Source organism: Primulina huaijiensis, chromosome 16 (assembly GCF_012295235.1).
Source record: "Primulina huaijiensis isolate GDHJ02 chromosome 16, ASM1229523v2, whole genome shotgun sequence".
NCBI classification, from domain to species: domain Eukaryota; kingdom Viridiplantae; phylum Streptophyta; class Magnoliopsida; order Lamiales; family Gesneriaceae; genus Primulina; species Primulina huaijiensis.
Window position 1 is genome coordinate 14,715,582 of NC_133321.1, and position 23,877 is coordinate 14,739,458.

Below are 23,877 nucleotides of genomic sequence, written 5' to 3' on the forward strand. Positions count from 1 at the left end.
TAAAATTGTTTCATAGAAAAAAATTTATTATTGTTGTGAAAAAGTAAAAATTTAATGTAAAAAGTAAAAATCTCAAACTCTTAAAATTATCACACTACACACTTTATAATATTTTTCTATCAACTCAATTGTGATTTTCTTCACAAATGAGAGATCTATTTATAGAAAATTTTTACAAATAATCCAAAAATAAAATACATCATTACCTACATCATCACACACTAATTTTCAATATTCAACACCTAATTTTACCTAATTTTCAACATTCAACATTCACATTTTCAACACAAATATTTAACACATTTTTAAATAATTTTTCAACACTCCCCCTTGTGATGATGATCATAATGATTGTATACATTACGTGTTTTTATACTGCCTCGTTAAAAACCTTACTAGGAAAAACCCATTGGGATAAAAACCATAGTAAGGGAAAAAGAGTGCAGTCACGTAAACTCCCCCTCATGTTGACACGAACAATTCTTCACAAATTTCGTAGATTGCGCATCCCAATATTATATATGTGCTTTCTGAATATTGTCGTAGGAAGTGCCGTTGTGAAGAGATCTGATGAGTTTTCACTTGATTGAATGTGACGAACATCAATACATTTATTCTTCTCAAGCTCCTTGGTGAATGCGAAGAACTTAGGAGGAATATGTTTAGTTCTGTCGCTTTTTATGTATCCTTCTTTCATTTGATCAACACATGCAGCATTATCTTCATATAGTATCACATGCTTCTCGTCGAATGATAATCCGCATGAGATTTGGATATGTTGAGTCATTGATTTTAACCACACACATTCACGGCTTGCTTCATGTAGTGCAATAATCTCGGCATGATTTGATGAAGTTGTTACGAGCGTTTGTTTCTGTGAACGCCAAGAAATTGCAGTGCCTCCACGAGTAAATACATATCCAGTTTGGGGAACGTGCCTTGTGTGGATCAGATAAGTATCCAACATCGGCATAACCAATTATACTTGGACTAGCATCTTTTGTATGCAAAAGTCCTAAGTATGTCGTTCCTCGTAGATAACGGAATATATGTTTAATTCCGTTCCAGTGTCTCTTTGTTGGATATGTGCTAAATCTTGCCAATAAATTTACGGCGAAAGATATATCAGGCCTTGTACAATTTGTAAGTTACATAAAGGCACCGATAGCACTTAAATATGGTACTTCTGGACCAAGAATATCTTCATCATCTTCACATGGACGGAATGGATCATTTTCTATGTTTAATGATCTAACAACCATTGGAGTACTTAAAGGATTTGATTTGTCCATATTAAAACGTTTAAGGATCTTTTCTGTATAATTTGTCTGGTGAACAAATATTCCACATTCTTTTTGTTCAATTTGTAAACCCAGACAATACTTGGTTTTTCCAAGATCCTTCATTTCACATTCTTCTTTCAAGTATGACACAACTTCTTGAATTTCCTTATTCGTTCCAATGATGTTTAAATCATCAACATATACAGCAATAATTACGCATCCGGATGTTGTTTTCTTAATGAAAACACAAGCGCATATTGAATTATTTACATATCCCTTTTTCATCAAGTGATCACTTAGCCTATTATACCACATTTTGCCGGATTGCTTCAACCCATATAATGATCTTAGTAATTTCACAGAATAACATTCTCTGGGTTTTGCACTTTGTGCTTCAGGCATCTTAAATCCTTCAGGGATTTTCATATATATATATTACTATCAAGTGATCCATATAAGTAGGCTGTAACAACATCCATAAGACGCATTTCTAAATTTTCAGATACTGCCAAGCTAATCAAATACCGAAACGTAATTGCATCCATCACAGGAGAATACGTTTCTTCATAATCAATTCCAGGCCTTTGAGAAAAACCTTGTGCAACAAGTCGAGCTTTATATCTTACTATTTCATTTTTCTCATTTCGCTTTCGAATAAAAACCCATTTGTATCCAACAGGTTTTACACCTTCAGGTGTAAGGACTATAGGTCCAAAAACATTACGTTTATTTAGCGAATCCAATTCAACCTGGATGGCATCTTTCCATTTTATCCAATCCTGCCGATTTTTACATTCACCAAAAGATTTTGGTTCATGATCTTCATTATCATTTATGATGTCGATTGCCACATTATAAGAAAATATATCATCAATTTCTTCTATATCTTTTCGGTTCCATATTTTTCCAGTATTAATATAATTGATAGAGATTTCATGATTCTCGTCAGTTTGTGGTTCTGACAAAACATTTTCATCATCATGTGTTTCTTCAGGAACATCATTCTCTATTTTGTGATCATTATGTGTTTCTTCAGGAACATCATTCTCTATTTTGTGATCATTGTGTTTCTCTATGAATTTTCTTTTTCGAGGATTTTTATCCTTGGAACCAACTGGCCTTCCACGCTTCAGGCGTTTAATGACATCATGACTATCTTCAATTTGTTTCTTCGGAATTTCAATTCGAGCAGGGGCATTTGCAGCATGTATATATGATTTAGTTACCCCTTTTGTGTCTGCAAATGCATCTGGTATTTGATTTGCTATTCTTTGCAAGTGCACAATTTGCTGTACATCTTTTTCACATTGTTTTGTTCTTGGATCCAGATGTAACAATGATGATACATACCATGTAATTTCTTTTTCGGTATGTTTCTGTTCTCCCCCTAACATTGGGAAGATTTCCTCATTAAAATGACAATCAGCAAAACGTGCTGTGAACACGTCGCCTGTCTGTGGTTCAAGATATCGAATGATCGATGGACTATCATAACCAATATAAATTCCAATCTTTCTTTGAGGTCCCATTTTCTTTCGTTGAGGTGGTGCAATAGGCACATACACCATACATCCAAAAATTCTCAGATGAGAAATGTCTGGTTCTTTACCAAATGCAAGCTGCAATGGGGAGTATTTATGATATGCACTTGGTCTGATGCGAATTAATGAAGCAGCATGTAAAATTGCATGTCCCCATATAGAAATAGGGAGCTTTGTTTTCATAATCATTGGTCTAGCAATCATTTGCAGACGTTTAATCAATGATTCAGCCAATCCATTTTGAGTATGTACATGAGCAACAGGATGCTCAACAATGATTCCCATAGACATACAATAATCATTGAAAGTCTGGGAAGTAAATTCACCAGCATTATCAAGTCTAATTTTCTTGATTGTATAATCGGGAAATTGATTCCTCAATTTTATTATTTGAGCAAGTAATCTTGCAAATGCAACATTTCGAGTTGACAATAAACATACATGTGACCATCTGCTGGAGGCATCAATCAATACCATAAAGTATCTGAATGGTCCACATGGTGGATGGATTGGTCCACAAATATCACCCTGAATACGTTCAAGAAACATTGGTGATTCAGTTTGGATTTTGGCTGGTGATGGTCTTATAATAAGTTTTCCAAGAGAACATGCTTTACATTGAAACTTATTATTCTGAAAGATCTTCTGGTCTTTCAATGGATGACCATGTGTATTTTCTATAATTCTTCGCATCATTGTTGAACCAGGATGTCCTAATCGATCATGCCAATTGGTTAATATTGAAGAATTATCAATTACCATGTTTGATTCAATGGGACGTATATGTGTATAATGCAATCCAGTAGGGAGCATTGGTAGTTTTTCAATCACATATTTCTTTCCTGATTTATATGTGGTAAGACACATATATTTCTCATTCCCTTCATTCATTGTTTGAGTATCATACCCATGGGAATATATATCATTAAAACTCAACAAATTTCTTTTCGATTGTGGTGAATATAAAGCATCATTGATCAAAAATTTTGTACCATTAGGTAACAAAAATTGTGCTTTACCACATCCTTTAATCAAGTCTACAGGACCTGATATTGTATTCACCGTTGTTTTTGTTGGTTTTAGTTCCAAGAAATATCTTTTATCTCGGAGGATAGTGTGCGTTGTACCACTATCAGGTATGCAAACTTCAGCTTGGTTCGTAGCATTTTCCATATTTGAACTTCAAAAAAATATGCAATGAAATAAAATTATTGACAATAAAATACAATACAATATAACACACTATAAAACATTATCATACGAATACATAAAAAATAAAATATTTTACATATTTATTCCACCATCAAATTGATCATTATCTGAGAAATCAATCAGAAAATCTCCAGCATCAAAATGAGTTGAACCACTCAAAGGTTCACTGTGTTCAGTAAAGTTGGTCTCCTTTTCTTTCCCCTTTATTGATTCTTTATAAAGTTTACAAAGGTGCTCAGGGGCTCGACAAATACGGGACCAATGTCCTGGAGTACCACATCTGAAACAAGAACTTTCAAATCTTTTTGAGTGATTCTCATTAACACTCATATTCTCTTGATGCCTTTTCGGTGGGTGGTTTGGGACGTTCTTTTGAGATGAGTTATAGAAATAACTATCTCGATTATTTTCAAAACCACGGCCGCGTCCACGACCACGACCACTTCCACGTCCACGTCCACGTCCACGACCACGACCACGACCTCGATTTTGTCCTCGACCAAAATCTTGTCTGTAACTTTGATTTTGGTTTCCAGGTTTAAATTCATTTTTGCTTACAGCATTTACTTCTGGAAATGCTGTTGATCCAGTGGGTCGGGACTGATGATTTCTCATTAATAGCTCGTTGTTCTTTTCCGCCACAAGAAGACAGGCGATGAGTTCAGAATATCTCGCAAATCCACGCACTCTATATTGTTGCTGTAGTGTTATATTTGATGCGTGAAACGTGGAAAATGTTTTTTCAAGCATTTCCGATTCTGTAACCTCATGTCCACAAAATTTTAACTGCGAGATTATTCTATACATCGCTGAATTGTAATCACTGACTTTTTTAAAGTCTTGGAATCTTAACATATTCCATTCATCACGGGCGGTCGGAAGTATAACTTCCCTTATATGTTCAAATCTCTCTTTTAATCCTTTCCACAGAGCCATGGGATCTTTTTCGATGAGATATTCACATTTTAAACCTTCATCAAGGTGTCGTCGTAAAAATATTATAGCTTTTGCTTTTTCTTGTGATGAAGATATACCATTTTCTTTAATGGTCTCGCTTAGACCCAATGACTCAAGATGCATTTCTACATCAAGAGTCCATGGCATATAGTTTTTCCCAGTAATATCAAGAGCGATGAATTCGAGCTTTGCCAAGTTTGCCATGGTGGTACTAAAAATTACGATGCATTTTATTAGTTAATGAATATTGCAATACAAAGTAATGGATAAACAACAAGTACAAGTATTCGTAAAAATAAAGAAAACACACGAGGAGGATATTCTCCGATAAATACAAGACTGGTGAGTATGATAACCAAAATAATTAAAAATAACCTCGTGAAAGCCATCTTCTTTTTTTCTTCGAAAATTTGATGAAGAATAATTTTTAGAGAAGAAGAGAAAGTTGGAGTGATTGAATGTATTTGTGAGATTGTATTTATAGAGCAAAAACTAGCCGTTTTGTTACCGTTTATTACCGTTGGTGTATAAGAAAATAAATGTATGTATTTGTATAATTTTATGGTAATAATATGGTGTATATAATATTAGTCATATTTAAATAATTATGTATATCATATCACATTATTATAATTAGGTGTCATAAGTTATTTTGTTTAAAAAACCTTATAGGCTTTTATACTTGTCGTATCCCTTACCGGGAGTGTGGGATGTCGTCTTAACATCCTCCCAGGATTTATAACAAGTTTTTGAAAAAATTATTTTTATTATTTCTAACAATAACATTATATTATATATTACATATATAAACAATAAATAAATAACAGTAAAATAAATATTATTACTTTTGTTACCTTTTTCTTCTGTTCGGAGCTTGGAAAAATATGGAGGACTTTTAGAGCTTCGTGCTGATAACGTGTTGTGAAAAAGTAAAAATTTACGGTAAAAAGTAAAAATCTCAAACTCTCAAAATTATCACACTACACACTTTATAATATTTTTCTCTCAACTCAATTGTGATTTTCTTCACAAATGAGAGATCTATTTATAGAAAATTTTTACAAATAATCCAAAAATAAAATACATCATTACCTACATCATCACACACTACTTTTCAATATTCAACACCTAATTTTACCTAATTTTCAACATTCAACATTCACATTTTCAACACAAATATTTTTCACATTTTTAAATAATTTTTCAACAATTATTAATTGGGTCGCTCATTAAAAATTATTACTTTTTATTATAAATATGAACAGAATTGATTTGTCTCACAATATATCTACTCTAATATTATAGTACTAGCAACTATTTCCATGCAATGTATGTCTCTTTTTGTGTACATACATAAATATACATATTAAATTTTTTGTATATTTCATTTATATTTTTTCCTATCCTATAAAATAAGTGTATGAGGACGAAAAAGGTAATTTAAAAAAATTGAGATTTATTTTTTAAAAAAATTAACAATTATTATACCGAAAAAACTCATGTGAATGTCTCGAGGGTCAATTTTGTGGAACGGATCTCTAAAGTATTATTTTTCACTTCAAAAATATTAATTTGGTAAGTTATATTATGGATAAATATTGTGTAATATATATTGATTTGAGTAAAAGTATTCGATCCATGAAAATTATTGATTTATATATCAACAATATTATTTTTCACTGTAAATATATCATTTTTTGTTTAGTTATGTTATTAAGAAATATAGTATAATATATGCTTATTTGAGTTAAAAGTATTACTTTTATATTAAAAAGATATTGTGTAGTATATAATGATTTGAATTAAAAGTATTATTTTTATATCAACAATATTACTTTCCACTGTAAGTATGGACCAGATCGATCCATCTGTGAGATATAGATATCTGAGATCGTTGCACATGGTATCGTAATCTAGCACTTTTCATAACATTGTACAGATAGATTGTTGAACAAATGTTTGTGTCAATAGAAAATGATTTTTGGAATTGGAATTTAAATTCATGGATTAAGAATTACATCTTGGTATTTGACAAAAAAAACTTAAAATGTTATTTAAGAATTTAATTTGACAGTTAAAATAATATTATTTGACATGTATATCACTTATTTTTTCTATATCTTGTTTATTAATAAACATTTATATGTTTATTCTGATATAAAGGAAAAAATATTTTTAAAAAGTAACAAAAAAATCCATATTGTTATTAAATAATGTTTTCGAGAAATAAAAAAATAAAGTTCACCATGAGGTTTCGACCAAGGTAAAAACTTGTGCAAGACGGTCTCACGAGTCGTATTTTGTGAGACAGATATCTTATTTAGGTTATTCATGAAAAAANATATGCTTTAATGAGTTATGGCTTTGATAGGATTGTTGAATTCTCGCCAAGATTTGATTATTAATTCGTTTCAGTGATACAAGGGATTTTATCATCTAATGGGGTTTGCTGGTTAAATTGTTGCGAAAGGAAATGTATGCACCAGAACCTTTGAGTTCTTTTTGGGAATGTTAAAGTTTCTCGAGAGAAAATGGGGTTTCTGAAACGCTAGAATTTATGATCCTTTTTCCTGTTTCGGAATATATTTTTTCTCAAGTGCCAGTATGCTTGTTCATTATGATCCTTCAATATTTTTTTTCTTAAATTTGGAAAATTTAAGACCAAGTATAAGTACCCTATGAAATGGAGTAGTCTGAATGTGTAGTTGAAAATATTGAACAAGCATACTGGCACTTGAAACCCTTACGAAGAATGTTATCTGGAATTTGTGAAAGGTGTGAATTTGTGGTTCTGGTGTTTGAATGAACATAAACTAGAATATATATGTTGAAACTTGAAATCTCTCAAATACCTATCTTTAGATACAATTATGGTGTTTTGATTCTTTAAACCACGGTACTTGGCTGAGAATATAGTGCGATTACTCTTCCTCCATTTTATGTCCAGGATTTTAATAAAGATGCGCGAACACATTCCTCACTCCTGCGAAGGCTGTCACTAGAAAGAGAACTGGAGGTATTTATGAACACTCTCCTTGTATTTTGACATTGGTTTGCTCTAGATGAAAATTGAGTCAATTAGTTTATGGTGCTTTGATTGGGAGAAACAGATACCAACATGAATTTCTAATGGCGTAGCCAATAAAAAATTCTTATAATTTGAACAGAATACCAAACGGCATTTCCTGAAAATTTTGTTCTTACTTGGGAAATGACTCCTTGTTTCTGCTGTCTCACAGTGACTTGTTACGACCTGCATGCTTTGAAAAGAGTGAGCTGAATGTCAGCACCTACATTTACTTTGATGTATAACTTCTACTTTGAGCTTACAAAAGCACTACCACTGAAAAATAGATCTCAGAATTGTTTGTTTTAATTAGGTCATTTCTAGTGGCTTCATGTCAAATCAGTAAAACATAATTAAAACTAGTGCACCGGCGCATGCTTTACGAGCTTGTACAATCTTTTTATCATTAATTTTATTTATATTCAAATATGGGTCGTGTTATAATTTTTGAAAGTAATGAAATGTCATACTGCAATTTGAATTGATTATATTTATATGGGGGTCATACCATAATGTATCAATTAATGAGGGACTGAATGGCAATTTGAATTGATGAAAAAATAAATAAAAAAAGGAAAAAAAACTAAATAGACCATGACACCAAACATTTGTCTCTGTTATGCTATGCTTATAGCCTTAGACATAATAATAGTGATAGTTTTCATTTTTTTTTTTGAATTTACAAGTCTACCGAACAAGCAGCCAAATACCTCAAGTAATATGATTTAAGAAAAAAACTACTTACTATTTTAAGAGTATCTTTTAGCTAGCTGATCCTTTGAGAGCTTTATATGTAGTCGTTATTATTGATAGTTAGCCTCAAACTTTTTATGTATACGAGAGGTTTTATTTCCTTATCTCCCAAAATATATTTGGGGGTTCATATTGATGCGATTCTATGGGTCGAAATAATTTCTTAAGAACTCATGATTTTGGAAAACCTGTAGAGTTTTGATGTGTGAGCTCTGAGTTCTGATACTGCATGTTTATTGGCTGGAATAGCCATATATGATATACCAATGCTGATTGTATTTAAATGTCATTGATGTGTTTTGAATTTGTTTCATCACTTTTAAGACATTTTAGCAGTTTGTGTTACGTGTACTTTAATATACAAGTGTAGTGGTTAATTTTTATGAATAGTTAGATAAAGGGTTTTTAGCAGTTTGTGTTATGTGTACTTTAACATACAAGTGTAGTGGTTAATTTTTATGAATTGTTAGATAAAGGGTTTTTTTGTTTGTTTGACAGGGGCACCGTGGTTGTGTAAATGCTTTGGCATGGAATTCAGAAGGTTCGCTGTTGGTATCAGGATCCGATGATGCACGAGTATGATTCTACTATTGAGTATATAAATATCACCTAACATTATTAAAGACCTAGATTGGACGATGTCCACACTTCTCAGCGTGGTTAATCTTGATGTTGCTTAACATTTAGCAGTAAGTATAGCTCGCTGCAAACTTATGCCCGAGATCACTTCTTAATCCACTAGTAATTTGGAAAAACCTCGTATGCTCTTCATGAACTGCACATTTATGTACTATTCTTTATGTTTTCTTCTATAATAATTATCAAATAGCTGGATGGCCAGGATAATCACATCATTTTGGCACTTTTTTGGTGAGCGTATGATAATAAACTCCTACTTAACATTATGTGGATGACCAGAAAAATTATGCTTTCTTTGAACTTTTTGTTTTTGGTTGGCATTGCTCCGCTCCCTAATTGTGTGAGGTTTAGCACACTCCCACCAATATATAGAGTCAAAATTAGTGATTAAATTGGATCGAGTATCACCAAATCTCCAAGAAATGCCCATTATAGACGATGAGAAATCACAAAAAAGATTGAATTGATGCAAAAAAAAGTGGAACCAGCCTTGCACATGTGAATGTTTTGGATTCGCTAACATCTGCCGGCAGCTTTTCTGTGGGAATATTTCCTTTTATTCTTCCTATTGTGGTAGGACTTCCTTTGGGGGCCTTATTAGTGATGTACTGTCATATAATTTATCTAGCTCTTGATTTGATAATGTGTTCTGTATTCGCTGCAGCTTAATATTTGGTCTTATTCAAGCCGAAAACTTTTTCTCTCCATTGACACCGGCCATTCTGCTAACATATTCTGTACAAAATTTGTTCCCGAAACTTCAGATGAATTGGTTGTTTCTGGGGCAGGGGATGCTGAGGTAATATTTCATTGTAGATTATCACGTATTACTGAACTTTTTATTTTTTTTATTTTTGCTGAAGGAGTTCTATTCTATTACAGGTGCGACTATTCAATTTATCTCGTTTAAGGGGCAGAGAACAGGATGGTGGTGGAATCAACCCATTAGCACTTTTTCAATGTCACACAAGGAGGGTTAAAAAATTAGCCGTAAACTCTTCTTCTTTCCTTTTATAGTTATTCCATGTTGACTCAATGGGAGCAGTGTTTCTGTGCTTGTAAATTTATTGATTTTGTTTTTTAGGTGGAAGCCGGGAATCCCAATGTGGTGTGGAGTGCCAGTGAAGATGGGACACTGAGACAACATGATTTTCGTGAATGTGCTTCATGCCCTGCTGCTGGGTCCCCTCACCAAGAATGTCGTAACGTCCTTGTAAGTTTAAGTCATGTTTTCCTCTTCTTACATTTCTGCTGCATCCTACTACATCGTCTTTCTCCTATCTAAAAATCCTTTTGCATTATGCATGTCTCAATTTTGTCAAAATCTTAAATAGTGTCATTGTCTCTTGTAAATCAATCTTGTAAATCGATTGTGTATTGTGCCACACCATGGCAAAGGTTTATCATTAAGACCCTGCATTTTAGTTTTCAGGACCCACACTGCTAATACCTTGACATCTATTAACTTAGGTCTCGACATTTATTGTTAAGAGCATGGATGTGAACTAAATAAGTTGACAAAAATGCATTAGCTGAGATATTACAGCCCCAAAGCTTTAAATGGAGCCTATAATGTCCTGGTGCTATAAAAGATTCCTCTAATCTGAGAGAATGTGCGAATAATAACAAGGACATATTTAAATTAATCATCCCATTTTGGACAAATGATTCTTGTGACTATTTTTTGTTGAAACTGGTGACATGGAGTGATACCCGGTGAATTAATTGTTTCACTCAATGTGATCTCATTGGACTGTTGTTTTTCATGGGAGACTTAAGATAGAGTTGGGTACAGTGCTAGTAATAGAGTATCACCAGGTTGCATGTACATCATCGAATATTATGCTGGCAAGGGCTTCAGTGGAAGTAAACGGAATTCCTTTGTCATCTTTTGCGTTGTGTTTTAGCAACTGGGCAGTCAAACACTCATTTTTTATTTTATTATATTGTTATCCAGCTGATTTAGGTATTCTAGGATGTCAACCCCCTTTTCTGAACCCAACAAACAGACACATGCACACATTCATCTGCCATAATGTAATGGTTTTGGCTTTTTGTTTCCTGTAAAAAGTAACCTGTGTTTTCTTCCAGTCTCCGTAAGACGTGGCCTCGTGCTTCTTGTTTGCAGCTTGATTTGCGGTGTGGAGCTAAAAAATCATTAGCAGATCCCCCCAAACATGTGCTTATGTTGAAGTCTTGTGATATCAGTAATGCTAGACCTCATTTACTTCTCGTTGGCGGCAGGTAGATCATAGTTAATTTTGCTATATACATGTTAAGAGTATTGACTGAATCTAATAATATCCTTGCAAAAATTCTTGCAGTGATTCATTTGTGCGTTTGTATGATAGACGAATGCTACCGCCAATGTCTTCTAGTCAAAAAAAGATGCCATCGCCACCATGCGTCAATTACTTCTGCCCAATGCATCTTTCTGACCTTGTTAGTATATCAATTTGTCCTGAAATCATTGCTTCTGTTCTCCGTAAACTAATTCAGAACAATTATAATTTTTGTTGTTTATCTGGTAGTTATTGCTTCCATTAGTGAACAGGTGTATCATGATTGTCAGCTATATTGAAAGCCTCATTCATTTACAGTTTACTTCAAAATTCTTAGAGCAGATTGTGAAAGTGGGAGCGCAGATTTGGTGTTTAAAGCTTCTTTTGCAGAACTGTATTATCCTTATAACAATATAGTGTCACTCTCCAAGTCTATAACTTCAAGTATTCTATTTCTTAAGATGCAGTGCATTGGTTTTTTCCCTATATCCCTAACGCGCATCTTTCGATGCTGATGGATTTTTTGCTCTCTCCTATGAGCAGTTTATCCTAGCTTACTTCTAACTTCAACAGAATGGGTGGTGAACTTTAAAATGGGGGTAAAATATAATAGGGTTTGGTACACCTTTTACCTTGCTCCTTAAGTTGAAATGATATTTATTGTAGCGCGTCTTTGTGTACAAGTGTGTGTTGTATACTGGATCTGTTTCAGTTTATTTATGTACAAGATTCTCCGTCCTTTTAGAAACAGAAGCTGCCTCGTAGCTATTATATTATTTATTCTCTTTTTCCAGGGTAATTTTAGCTTGCATCTTACTCATGTCGCTTTTAGTCCTAATGGTGAGGAGGTTCTTCTTAGTTACAGTGGTGAGCATGTGTACTTGATGGATGCAAATCTTGGTACGTTTTTTACGCTTAATTGTCAGTTATTGAATAAAATAAGATCGTGCTTTTCTTTACATTATCCTCGCCTTAAAGTTATATGCTGTTTGTTGTCTAAATATTTAGAGCATGTGGTGATGTTACTGTTTCATTCATGTGACATGACTGGGTTTTTTTGGGAATATTGGATGTTTCTCAGCAAAAAGTTTATATTGTATGCCGGTATTTAGGTGTTTGCTAATATCTAATGATGGGTGTAGAGTTTTCAATTTTTGCTTCATTTGCTTTTGATCATTAGTTACAAGCTCTTGATACCTAGATGAAAGAGATAGGTTATCGTATTTAGATGAATGCGGTGAGAGCATGAGTCAAATTGTCTGTAAAAGTTAATGCATAACAGCTACAATACTATACCATTTTTTTTAAAAATCAACTCCATTCAGCTCATCTCGAGCCTGCGTAACAGCTACAATGCCCTACCAATTTTTTAAAAAATGAACACCATTCAGCTCATCTCGAGCCTTTCAAATTAAGCTTATCATGCTCAAGCTCGATTGTGTTCGCTTTGTGAGCATAGTGTAGTAAACAATAAATTTCAATTTAAGCTAATTGCTTGAACCCTTTTGCCGCAGCCTTATTTTTGGCAGCCAAATTATGGCAATTTGTCAGCTAAATGTGGTGGTTTAAGAGGCACCCTGCCGTTCAGGGAGCTAGTGAAAGCGCATCTTTTTTCCTTTTTCTATGAGATTATCTATGTACAAATTTTTTCACCAATGGAATGCTCCATCCATGTGTGGAGGGATTATAACCATGGATGGCTAGAGTTTACAACTGAATGACACGACAGGATTCTTATCTAATTCTTAGAGAAGTTGAAACTCAAATTCGGGCTATTTTTCTACTGTCGACTGTCGAGATGGCATCTGCTGTTCTTACATGAATATCAAGTTTCTTCAGTAAAGCTAACTTCAGTTTTTCCTTAATTGTTCTTCTATGTTGCTAGTTACAATTGCTGGCTCCTTTTTAATCATGGCTTAGGTGTCAGAGCTCCGGTTGATGTAAGATGCTATGCATTTTGTCAAAAAGATATTTGCAAGTGCTGTTTACCCAACGACCAGCTGACCCTAACATGGTTATGCTAGAAAATCCATGAAATTGTAGTCTAATAAGACCGACCAGAGTTCTATAGGCCTTACCCTTCAATCTATCATCCACTGCTCTACAGCCACATAATCTAACCTGAAAGAGCACTGCAACCATAAGCAAGAAAGCTGTCAAATTTCATTTTTCCTGTCATGGATATATTTTGTTTCTTCTCATACCAGTTCAAATATATGATTTGATTTATTTGTAAAGTTGATCTAGGTATTAATCAGATTGCTTGGAAAATTTGAAATCATGGAAAGTTTTTTTTTTAGCAGCTTCTGGGAGTACAATGAGGTACACGTCAGAAGACGTCACAAAGCTTATCAGCTTTTATCCCCCACACGGTGGAGCAGATTTACACTCCTCTGCATGGGGCATATCTCTGAACGGTTTTCCTGTAAGAAGCAAGATTTCTGCAAAGGTATGAACCCTTTTCTACTCCAAGTTGATCTATCACTCAGGTTTTTTTTGTTGCTGATGATTAATTTAATTATGTGCTTACAGGTTAAAAAGTGCAGGAAGTTGATCCAGATTGCACAGAGAACTTTAAAAGGAGAATTGGATTTTTATTATGGAATTGAGGCTTGTAATGAAGTTTTAGCTTTTCTTGGTCTTGAGATTGAGCCGACTGTTGTGCTCGAATGTTTGTGTATTCGTGCATCCTTATTGCTCAAGGTCTTAATGATATATGTATCTTTCAATTCCTGTCTAGATTTATGCAAGAGTTGTGTTTTCCATTAAATCGACCATTTTGGCCCTTGTTGCAGCGGAGATGGAAAAATGATGTGCACATGGCTATCAGGGACTGCTATCAAGCCCGGAAAATCGATCCTTCGTCAGTTATGGCATTAATTTGTATGGCTGAAGGCTTGACCATGGTAACTGAGTGATATTCAGGCAAATTTTTTTCGGAGTCCTTGATTTAAATGTTCTAGAATTCACATGTCCGGTGACCGGTGTGCAATGCGGTGGTTCAGGACCCCTCCTTGGGAAGTACATGTAGAACATGACTATCGTATAACTAAAGCACTCACTTTGTTTTTGCTGCAGATATGAAGACAATAGTCATTTCTGTAGTTCTATTATTGGTGTTACTGACTCTGTTTGTTGGCATTGCAGTTAAACAAGCACAACCAAGCCTTGGACTTTGCTATTGCAGCTCAAGCTCTAGCTCCATCGGATTTTGAAGTCATGGAAAAGGTGGAAAATATAAAGAAGAGCATCGCTGCAGGTTTGCCATTTTTCCTCTTTTTTGCCTTTTAATATCATAATTGGCCCTTCAGGGTCATCATGAGCTAGACATGAGATCAAGAATTTTATATAATCTCATCTAACCTGAAAGTGACCCTATATTAGGATTTTCTCTTTTTGGCATAATTAGAGTATCATCCAACTGGATGCACAAATAATAATCTATACTATTATATTAAGTATGAGATACTTAGAGTAACTAATTTTGGTGTCATGGTCTGTCTTAATAATTATATATATTAATAAAATGTTAAAATTTTAATGTAAGTTATATGTAGCTCAGCGGATAGAGTCATTGTTTTTTGTGGCTTAGGTTATATGTTCAATTCATACTTATGTTATTTTTTTATTCTTTTATTTTTCAATTTATTTTTAAATTTATATATCAAAATTACGGTGTAGTCCCTCACTATTTCTTATAATTATATTTTGATCCTCATTTAAATATAAATCAAATGAATTGTAAAAAATATTATGCGTGCGTTGGTGCACTAGTAATAATATATGAATTGACAACCAAGAAAACTATTTAAGGGTAAATCCCAGCAACCCAGTGCGACAAATAAAGGAAGCTATTGCATAGTTTCAAAAGTGCCTAACAAAAGTCGACTTCTTAATGACATCCATGAAGATATTATATGCATCGTGCATATCTAATACTTTTAGTTAAGTGACTTGTGTTTGATGGTTTGATCATATCGCATCTAGATTGAAATATTTAAAATTAAAAAAATTTATATATAAACAAATATTTACTTGCCACATGTTTTACTCAAGCAACAACAAAAAGAAGAAAGACCATTTACATTCTTTATTATTGTTATATTTTATTTTCATTTCCCTACTAAAACTTTCGATTCTTCTAAAATGCATTATTCTGATTTTAATGTTTTTGACTTTTTTGCGATCCATGTATATCCAGACTTCTTCACTAAAAGAGAGAACTTTAGTCATTTAGTTTAACTTAAATGAAAGCGGAATCGCATTAAATTTTTATCTCCCCACTTAAAAAGCGTAATATTCTAATTTTGATTATTCTTTGATAATTCTATCTTAACCATGCTTAACTATCTTGTTCGACAAAAAGTATCATACTCAATGAATTTCTCGTTTCACCTTGAAGCTTTGTTTTGGTAATAACTTGTTGAACATCTCTCACGCTTTCTACTTCTCTATCATGAGTAGATATATTGGGCCCTCTGCATGCTAGGCTAGGATAGACAATAGGCTAGGATAGACAAATTCTTCTCTCATTCACATTATTGAATATCCATTTTTTTGGTTCAAGTATTATTTGGTACATGCCTGAATGATATATGGTATCTATAGATGCCATTGCGCTCGATATAATTTTAATGTCTCGCGGCATTAGGTGTTTGATGTCTCGCGGCATTAGGTGTTTGATGTCTCTATTCCATGCTGCAATAGCAAATCTTATCTTTGCATGAGCAGAAATCATAGTTTCCAAATCCGTTTTATGTGTCAATAGTATGTTAAACTGTCAATAGTATGTTAAACTTATGATTTGCAAGTTCACCTTTCAGCCTATTAATACACAGAAGTAAATCTAAGAAGATTATAAAATTGTGTGATTATGTGAACCAGCTAATATAATATAAGGTTAAGTACTATTTCTTAATCTTTGCACGATGCCATGGACATGACGTGATAGTTGAAATTGAAGCTGACATGCATGGCGATGGAGGGTCGAAGTCTGAATATCAATCTGGAAGAGTACTTTCTCTGAGTGATATTATCTACCATTCAGAAGCAGACAGTGCTTTACTAGATGGTCCAGAAAGAGAAGACTCTGACTATGAAGAACTAGAATTGGATTTTGAAACATCAATATCGGGTGAAGGAGGAGATAGTGTTGACTCTGCTATTCTTGATAGGAACTTGAATTTAAGAATTCGCAGGAGAGATGCTACAGCCTTGGAAAATGGAAGACCTAACGATACTTGTGGGTTGCTCCAATTGTCAAGAGAAAATGATAAAGTTCCATATCAGGTTCTTGTCTATTCCATTATCTTTAAAATTTTGTTCTTTCATTAAGTATCATGTTATGCAATTATTTTTTTAGCAAACTGTATAAATATGTCAAGCTACTGTGAACCTTTCTTTCACTTCGTTGTTTAGCTATTTTCCTTTTATTAGCTCTTTATTATGATTTGTTGTTGCTACGGTGATTCGGTTGCGGACTCGTCTTCAGGCTTCTTCGGCTGGTGATGGCTTGTATCTCTCCTCTTTCATTTTAGCCATGGTCCCATATTTGGTACACTGTGAATTTGAAATTTTTGTGATCTCTCTTCTCCACGTTGCATGCCCAAAGTCTTCCGCAGTCCCAATTTTTCAAGTCCTATTACCAGGAGGGGGGGAATATTTTCTTTCTCCTTAACCCCCTTTCTTTCCATTTCTTTGCCAGAAGCAGAATTGAATGTGGATCTGTTTGTTTACTTCAATTTGTTATGGTTCCATGCTCGAATTCTGGTGTGGGTGACAAACACTCGACGCTAAAGTAGTAAACTAACTCTATGAGGCTGTTTGACGATTTTTCATTTTTGCTTTCTGCTAGTTACTTTCTGCATTAGCATAAGAATTTCTTGCCCTTTTCATATTGCAGCCCGAGACCATAACAGATATGAAGCAGAGATATATTGGTCACTGTAACATAGGCACAGACATAAAACAAGCTAGTTTTATTGGGCGAAGAGGTATTTTTTTATATCTTTTATGCAATCTTTCTGTGTGAGTGAATTCTCAAATAAGCCTGGCTGTTGTAAAACACACAAGTTTTCTTAGAATTTTTTTGATGCACCTTATTATTCTGTCAGTTCTTCCTTTCGTTCTTTTACGCAAATTTCATTACAGGACAATTCATAATACTTCTAACGCAAATATTAATGTAGTAATCTGTGGTTAATTTTATTTTCTGTCATTCTAACCAAGCCACTAGGAATGCAGAAGTTACAGCAGTGGAATTCTACCCTCTCTTTTAAAATATACGCAACTCTTGGTAAAATTGGTTGGGGTAGATATTGCCATAAAATATTATTACCACATAAGTTTTTGTAGTGCCTAATTATCGGATTGATGAAGATAAATCTATGTAGGTAGTGACCTTGATATATGAAAGGCAACTTAGGTGAGGGTGGTGATGGAAGGATCATTTTTGGTTTTTGTATTGTAGATATATTTATTTGAATGGGTGGAGGATGATATTCTTTTATTTAGTATTAATTACTTTTCTCTTAATGAATTGTTTGTTATCGTAAATTACTTTTCTCTTAATGAATTGTTTGTTATCATAAAAGATCTTTTGCTATTTTTGTGTCTAAGAAGATCCTTATGACACCATTGAGTATGCTTATGACAATAAAGTTGATTCTGTATATGATTGATGGGGGTTCATGGTTTGAGGTCCTGAGAGAAGCAGCAGCATTTGTCAAATTTTGCATAACTGCTTGGGCTAGGATTAAAGAAAGGGTAACAGCAAAGAACACTGGGAATCCCTTCTTGAAGCTAATTAAAAGTAACATTCATTGATTTGGTAATGGCATTTCATGACCACACCAAAATACTGTGTGGTTTGATTTAAATAAATAGACAAGTGTACTGTTTGAAAAATGGGCATTGCGGATAATCGTATTTAAAGTTTGCTTATTGCTCCTTATGTGACCGAAAACATATTGAGTAATTGAAACAAGATTCGGAGCAAATTTACAGAAATTTCTCTGGCTGAACTTGTGTTAAACAGTGTAAATTGATTCAACGTGTGTCAGAACTTTGGACAAATCATTCCAATTAAGCATTGATTTTCTTGTCCATCTCTCCGCCTTTTTGCACTCCATTCGTAACTAGGAAAAGGAAGATAAGTGAAAAGGAAAATAAGAATGATGTATGTCAATTTTTTGAACTTCTCATTCCTAATAAAATCATACCAATCGAACTAGATGTGGCTGGTCATGAGAATAAAGAACCAACAAACAGGTATACTTCACTAAGTTCTCAAAAAAATCTGTTTCTGCTAGATTTATGCTCGTAGAATGGTGAAGGTTTATGTTCCTCTTCTCACATAATTTGAACATCCGACAGAGCACCGATGTTCCTTTCTTGGGATGTCTTGTTTAGGAGAGATGGGTGGGCTAAAAGTTGCCCCTATTTAGATACAAGTACTTCAACCAAACTAGGTGTGCTTCGAGTGAAATTCTTTCTGAATATTTGGATTTGCTAGTGTGATTTTTGGTTATCTGAGTGACAAAATTGATTGTTTATTAATTGTATTCAGGTGAATATGTTGCCAGTGGAAGTGATGACGGAAGATGGTTTATTTGGGAAAAAAAATCTGGCCGATTATTAAAGATGCTGCGTGGAGATGAAGCTGGTAGTGTCCCCATCTCCACCAAGATCTGTTAGCTTTACAAGATCATTGCAAATGAATTGCTAATCGTTTGATATCGACTAGCTTTGATTTTCATGTAGAAATGGTTTTCTGTGTGTTGAGTCTTGCAAACTTCATTAAATCTTCAACTCTCTTTTTGTTTTTTTGTTTTTGTTTTAAATTAGATTTATTTGCTTATATGACTCTTATGATGTGGATATAACAACACTCTGTTTGGTCAATATCTAATTTGTGTATGGAGTATTGTTGGCTATTTGCTTATGTTTGTGATCCCCTGACAGTGATCATAGGATATTATTTTTCCCAACTTTCATAAGATTCCCAGTTTTTCTGTGATGTCGGTATTTTGTTATTTAATTGGAAGATGTAATGGCACGCATTGACTTGGTTAATTGAGAGTTTGTTTATGTTGTTTGAGTTTATTCCTATCAATGGATCACATTTTTTATGCTGGTGCACAATGTACACATTTAATAATGACCTTGAATACATGTCTTTTCTGAGATTGCAGTGTTTTTAATTAGAATTTATACTATTGTTGCTTTCATCATGCTCAATTCTTCCCTGCTGTTATTCTCTCTGGTCAAGCATTTACCTGCCAATTGAGTTCAAAGTCAGTTCTCTGATGCTGGGCGCTTGATATACCCCTGCTACAGTTACCCTCTCCTGGTTTTCTGATACCACTACTCTTTTTCTGCACAGTTGTGAACTGTATACAATGCCATCCATATGACTGTGTCATCGCAACAAGTGGAATTGACAGCACCATAAAGGTGAGTGGGAATTTATCATTTTCGTTTATTAGAGCTTCAAAGTATTGTAGCTTATTCACAATTTTAACTACACAGATCTGGACTCCAAATTCTCCCGTCCCTTCTATTGTAGCTGGGGGAGCAGCAGGACCAGAGACTTCAAATGTATTAGATGCCATGGAAGAAAATCAACGCAGATTATGTCGCACTCGGGAAGCAATTTTGTATGTTTGATGAATATATTTACTCTGTTGACAAATGACTTGAGTGGCTGTCGTCTTTTATGCTACATGATAATTGTATTTGTTTCTATTGCCGCATTGATAGTTAAAGTTTGTTATATGGTGTTTTTCCCCCTTCACATGGTCATCATGCATAAAATTTTGGCGATCACAAAGTAGAAATTTCTTGAGAATGGCAACTTGGGCTTCATAAATTACCAGCAATTCCACCATCTGAGATTTTACACAAAACAGAGACTGAGTTGGTTGTGGTTCTGGAAAATTGATTTCTGCCAATCTCGATAAATGTCTCCTAAAGCCAGACTAAAAAGATATAAAAGCTTAGATTCAGAAAGCTGTTTTGTTTAAGATCTGTTAGTCAGCTCAAGAAGAGTTTTTTGTATTCTTAGTTTAGGTCTATGTTTGCTGGTAAAATATCCATTACGTTTGGTGGGAATCAATAGATGTGTACAAGTCCATTAAGCTCGATCGAGCAAGTCCAGTGAATATACATTTGTATGCTAGTCCACTATTTATTGCTGAGTCATTTGGTCGTTAAATGTGTTATGCTTATACTGGTTCTCATTCATTCATTCATTCATTTATTTTTCAATGCCACTTCAGGCCTTTCGAAATCCTGGAGCGGTTCCGCATGCATGAGTTTGCTGAAGGAAGGTTTCATCCATTTGAGTGCACACAAAGCTAATTACGCTTCCATTGGTTAGTAACTATCAGAAACCCTTCATTCTTCTGCATTTTCTACAGTAACTTTCTGTATATATACATATATATATCATCTTATGATTGCTTTGATGGATTTATGTTGTGTGTATTTCAAATTCACCTCTTTGTTAATTTATGTATATGTGATGGTAATTACCCCATATGAGTGATTTTAAGCCCATTTTTCAAATTTCCATCCATATCAAATATTTCCGTCTGAACACAGCCTAAGTGATTTTTATCTCGGATGAAGCTTGTATGTTTTTTGTCTTTGGGAAGTATTCACTCATTCTCAACATATTCTTTCATCTTGCTTAACCACATCTGTGTAAATACTGAATTTTAATTGCTGGTTTGTGAATGGAGTTTGGCGTATATATATTACGGGCCATTATTCAAATCTGATGGATTAGCTTGTATTTCCACATGTTTCACCTGTTTTTTTCCCTCATTCCTATCTCCTGTGCGAGTTTCTTCTTGTCCAAAAAAAAAACAAGAAAATGATTTCATACACATGATATTAACCTATAGGTCATTAAACATGATGAGATTAAATACAATTGTGGAACATAATATGAAAAGGGTCATATTAAGAACTTGTTACTTCTTTTGAGCAGGGGTTGCAAACGGGTGAATTAAAAGGCCATGCCATACACTGCTGAAGTTAATTGTGGATGTAAGTCCTTCGTGTAAAGCTTTTAGTGTTTTAGAAACTAGTACATATATATATATATTATTAATAAAATCCCACATCTTTTACATGTGAGGATGCTGTGAGGTTATGTACATTACATTAGCTGTCTTTGGATGTTGTTAATTGTGCAATATTATATTACATTAGTGGTTTTCGTTACATTTATACCATTGAACTTTGGCTTGTGGCACGTGTACATATATTAAATTTTGTCATAAAATGTAGTTTCTATATTTTGAAATCTAATAATATTAGAGTAATTTTTATAAAATTATTTGTACGTGCATTTCTATTTATTATATTATATTTAGTTGTTTTTATGAAAGTATACTGTATTCTAGGGGAAAAAGTAATTAATATACAGATTTTGTAGTTAATAATATAATATTGACGTATAATTTCGTTTATGTGGGAAGAATTGTTTGTGTATTCTAATGATAATTTTTTTAAAAACAAGATTTTTTTTTCCAAAAAAAATTTATTCATTATATGAAGTAGGATATTAAACTGTGTTATCAAGTTTTATTTCATTCATATCTACGAGTATATCTTATGTGTGATGGTTTCATATATATAAATATGTGTGATGAGTCAGTCTGATATGATTCATATCTGTAGTGAAAACTAATACATTAGGTATAAAAAGTAATATTTTTTTCGTGTATGTATCTTAAAATTGATTTGTAAAACGATCTCATATGAATTTTTGTGAGTATATTTATATAATCTTGATTTGAGAGAATACGGCAGGGGGAAGCATATACTTTTGTTATTCACATAGTAAAACTGGGTATACCTTATTGGCCAACTGTTCCTCGACTTATCAAAAAAATTTACAAAATTTAATTCCGAGAAGAATTGTCGCTTCTCTACGATCTTGATTTAGCTTCTTAAAATTGAAGATAAATTTGACCACCTAAAAGTAGATACACCAATAAAATCAATCTACCTGAGTATTTATTTAAGGAGTATGTCTCTTGTGAGACGGTCTCACGAATCTGGATCAACTCTATCGATATTCACAATAAAAAGTATTATTCTTAGCATAAAAAGTAATATTTTTTCACGGATGACCCAAATAAGAGATCCGTCTTAGACCCGTGAGATCGTCTCACACAAGTTTTTGCCTTATTTAAAAAGGAAAACGCTTTCGGGAGGTCGTCATAATGTCTCGAAGAAGATTTTTTTACGTTGAGACATTTCTTCAAAGGTTCGTTTAATACTATCATTGAAATTGTGTAAAATAATATCGTGGTGATTAAAATGTGAGTAGGGTGTTGAATTGTATTGAATAAATAATATATTATAAATGTTTGGTTTGATTACTTAAATTTGAGATAAAATGTTAAATTTTATTGATGTGGGTAGTGGGATGAGTAATTAAAACACAAAACTGTAACCGAGTATTTGATTGAAATATTAATCATATCAAGTCAAACTCAAATAACATAGAATTATAGCGTTTTTTTATGAAATTAGTCAGGAGTCAACCTTATTTGTAAGCATAAAATTTCAAATGGAAATAAATTTTTATTTATAATTAGTATAATATATTATCAATAAAAAATTTATTTATAGAAGTAAAGTTAATCGTGCCTACAAATCTCTGTTCAATGTGGCCACGTAACACTTTAAACATGTTTATTAAATTTGAAGATTTAGAAAAATTTAAATAAATCAATTGTAATACAAAAATTCTTATGAAACATCTCATATGTCAATTTTATGAGATAATTTTTTGGAATATATATCTTGTTAGACAGTCTCACGAATTTTGCTTTGTGAAACGAGTCAACTCTAGTGATACTCACAATAAAAAGTAATATATTTTCATGGATGACCTAAATAAGACAACTGTCTCATAAAATACGACCATTGTGACAGTCTCACACAAATTTTTGTCAATTATTTGATCTGATTTGACTAATAAAAAATATAATTTTTATATAAAAATAGTATTATTATTTTTTTTACAACTGTCGTGATAAACCTCTCGTGATAAGAAGTCAAATCAGTTAGAAAATAATAAATAATTTTAATTGTTTTTTTTTTGAAAAAAAAATAAAAAATTA

The 23,877-nt window shown here is 33.2% G+C and overlaps 1 protein-coding gene across 1 annotated transcript; it reads left to right on the top strand.

Annotated features, from left to right (window-relative positions):
• The first annotated feature begins 7,745 nt into the window (after window positions 1-7,745).
• Window positions 7,746-21,988, top strand: LOC140961055 (protein ALTERED SEED GERMINATION 2). Its single transcript, XM_073419375.1, has 20 exons — window positions 7,746-7,768; window positions 7,910-8,009; window positions 9,312-9,389; window positions 10,117-10,251; window positions 10,335-10,442; window positions 10,537-10,665; window positions 11,581-11,696; window positions 11,777-11,894; window positions 12,529-12,634; window positions 14,038-14,183; window positions 14,267-14,437; window positions 14,530-14,640; window positions 14,882-14,993; window positions 16,686-17,023; window positions 17,637-17,727; window positions 19,302-19,397; window positions 20,118-20,188; window positions 20,264-20,391; window positions 21,013-21,108; window positions 21,729-21,988. Exons 1-19 carry the CDS (start codon window positions 7,746-7,748, stop codon window positions 21,092-21,094), a joined length of 2,259 nt encoding a protein of 752 aa, XP_073275476.1. The 3' UTR covers window positions 21,095-21,108; window positions 21,729-21,988.
• Window positions 21,989-23,877: the final 1,889 nt, after the last annotated feature.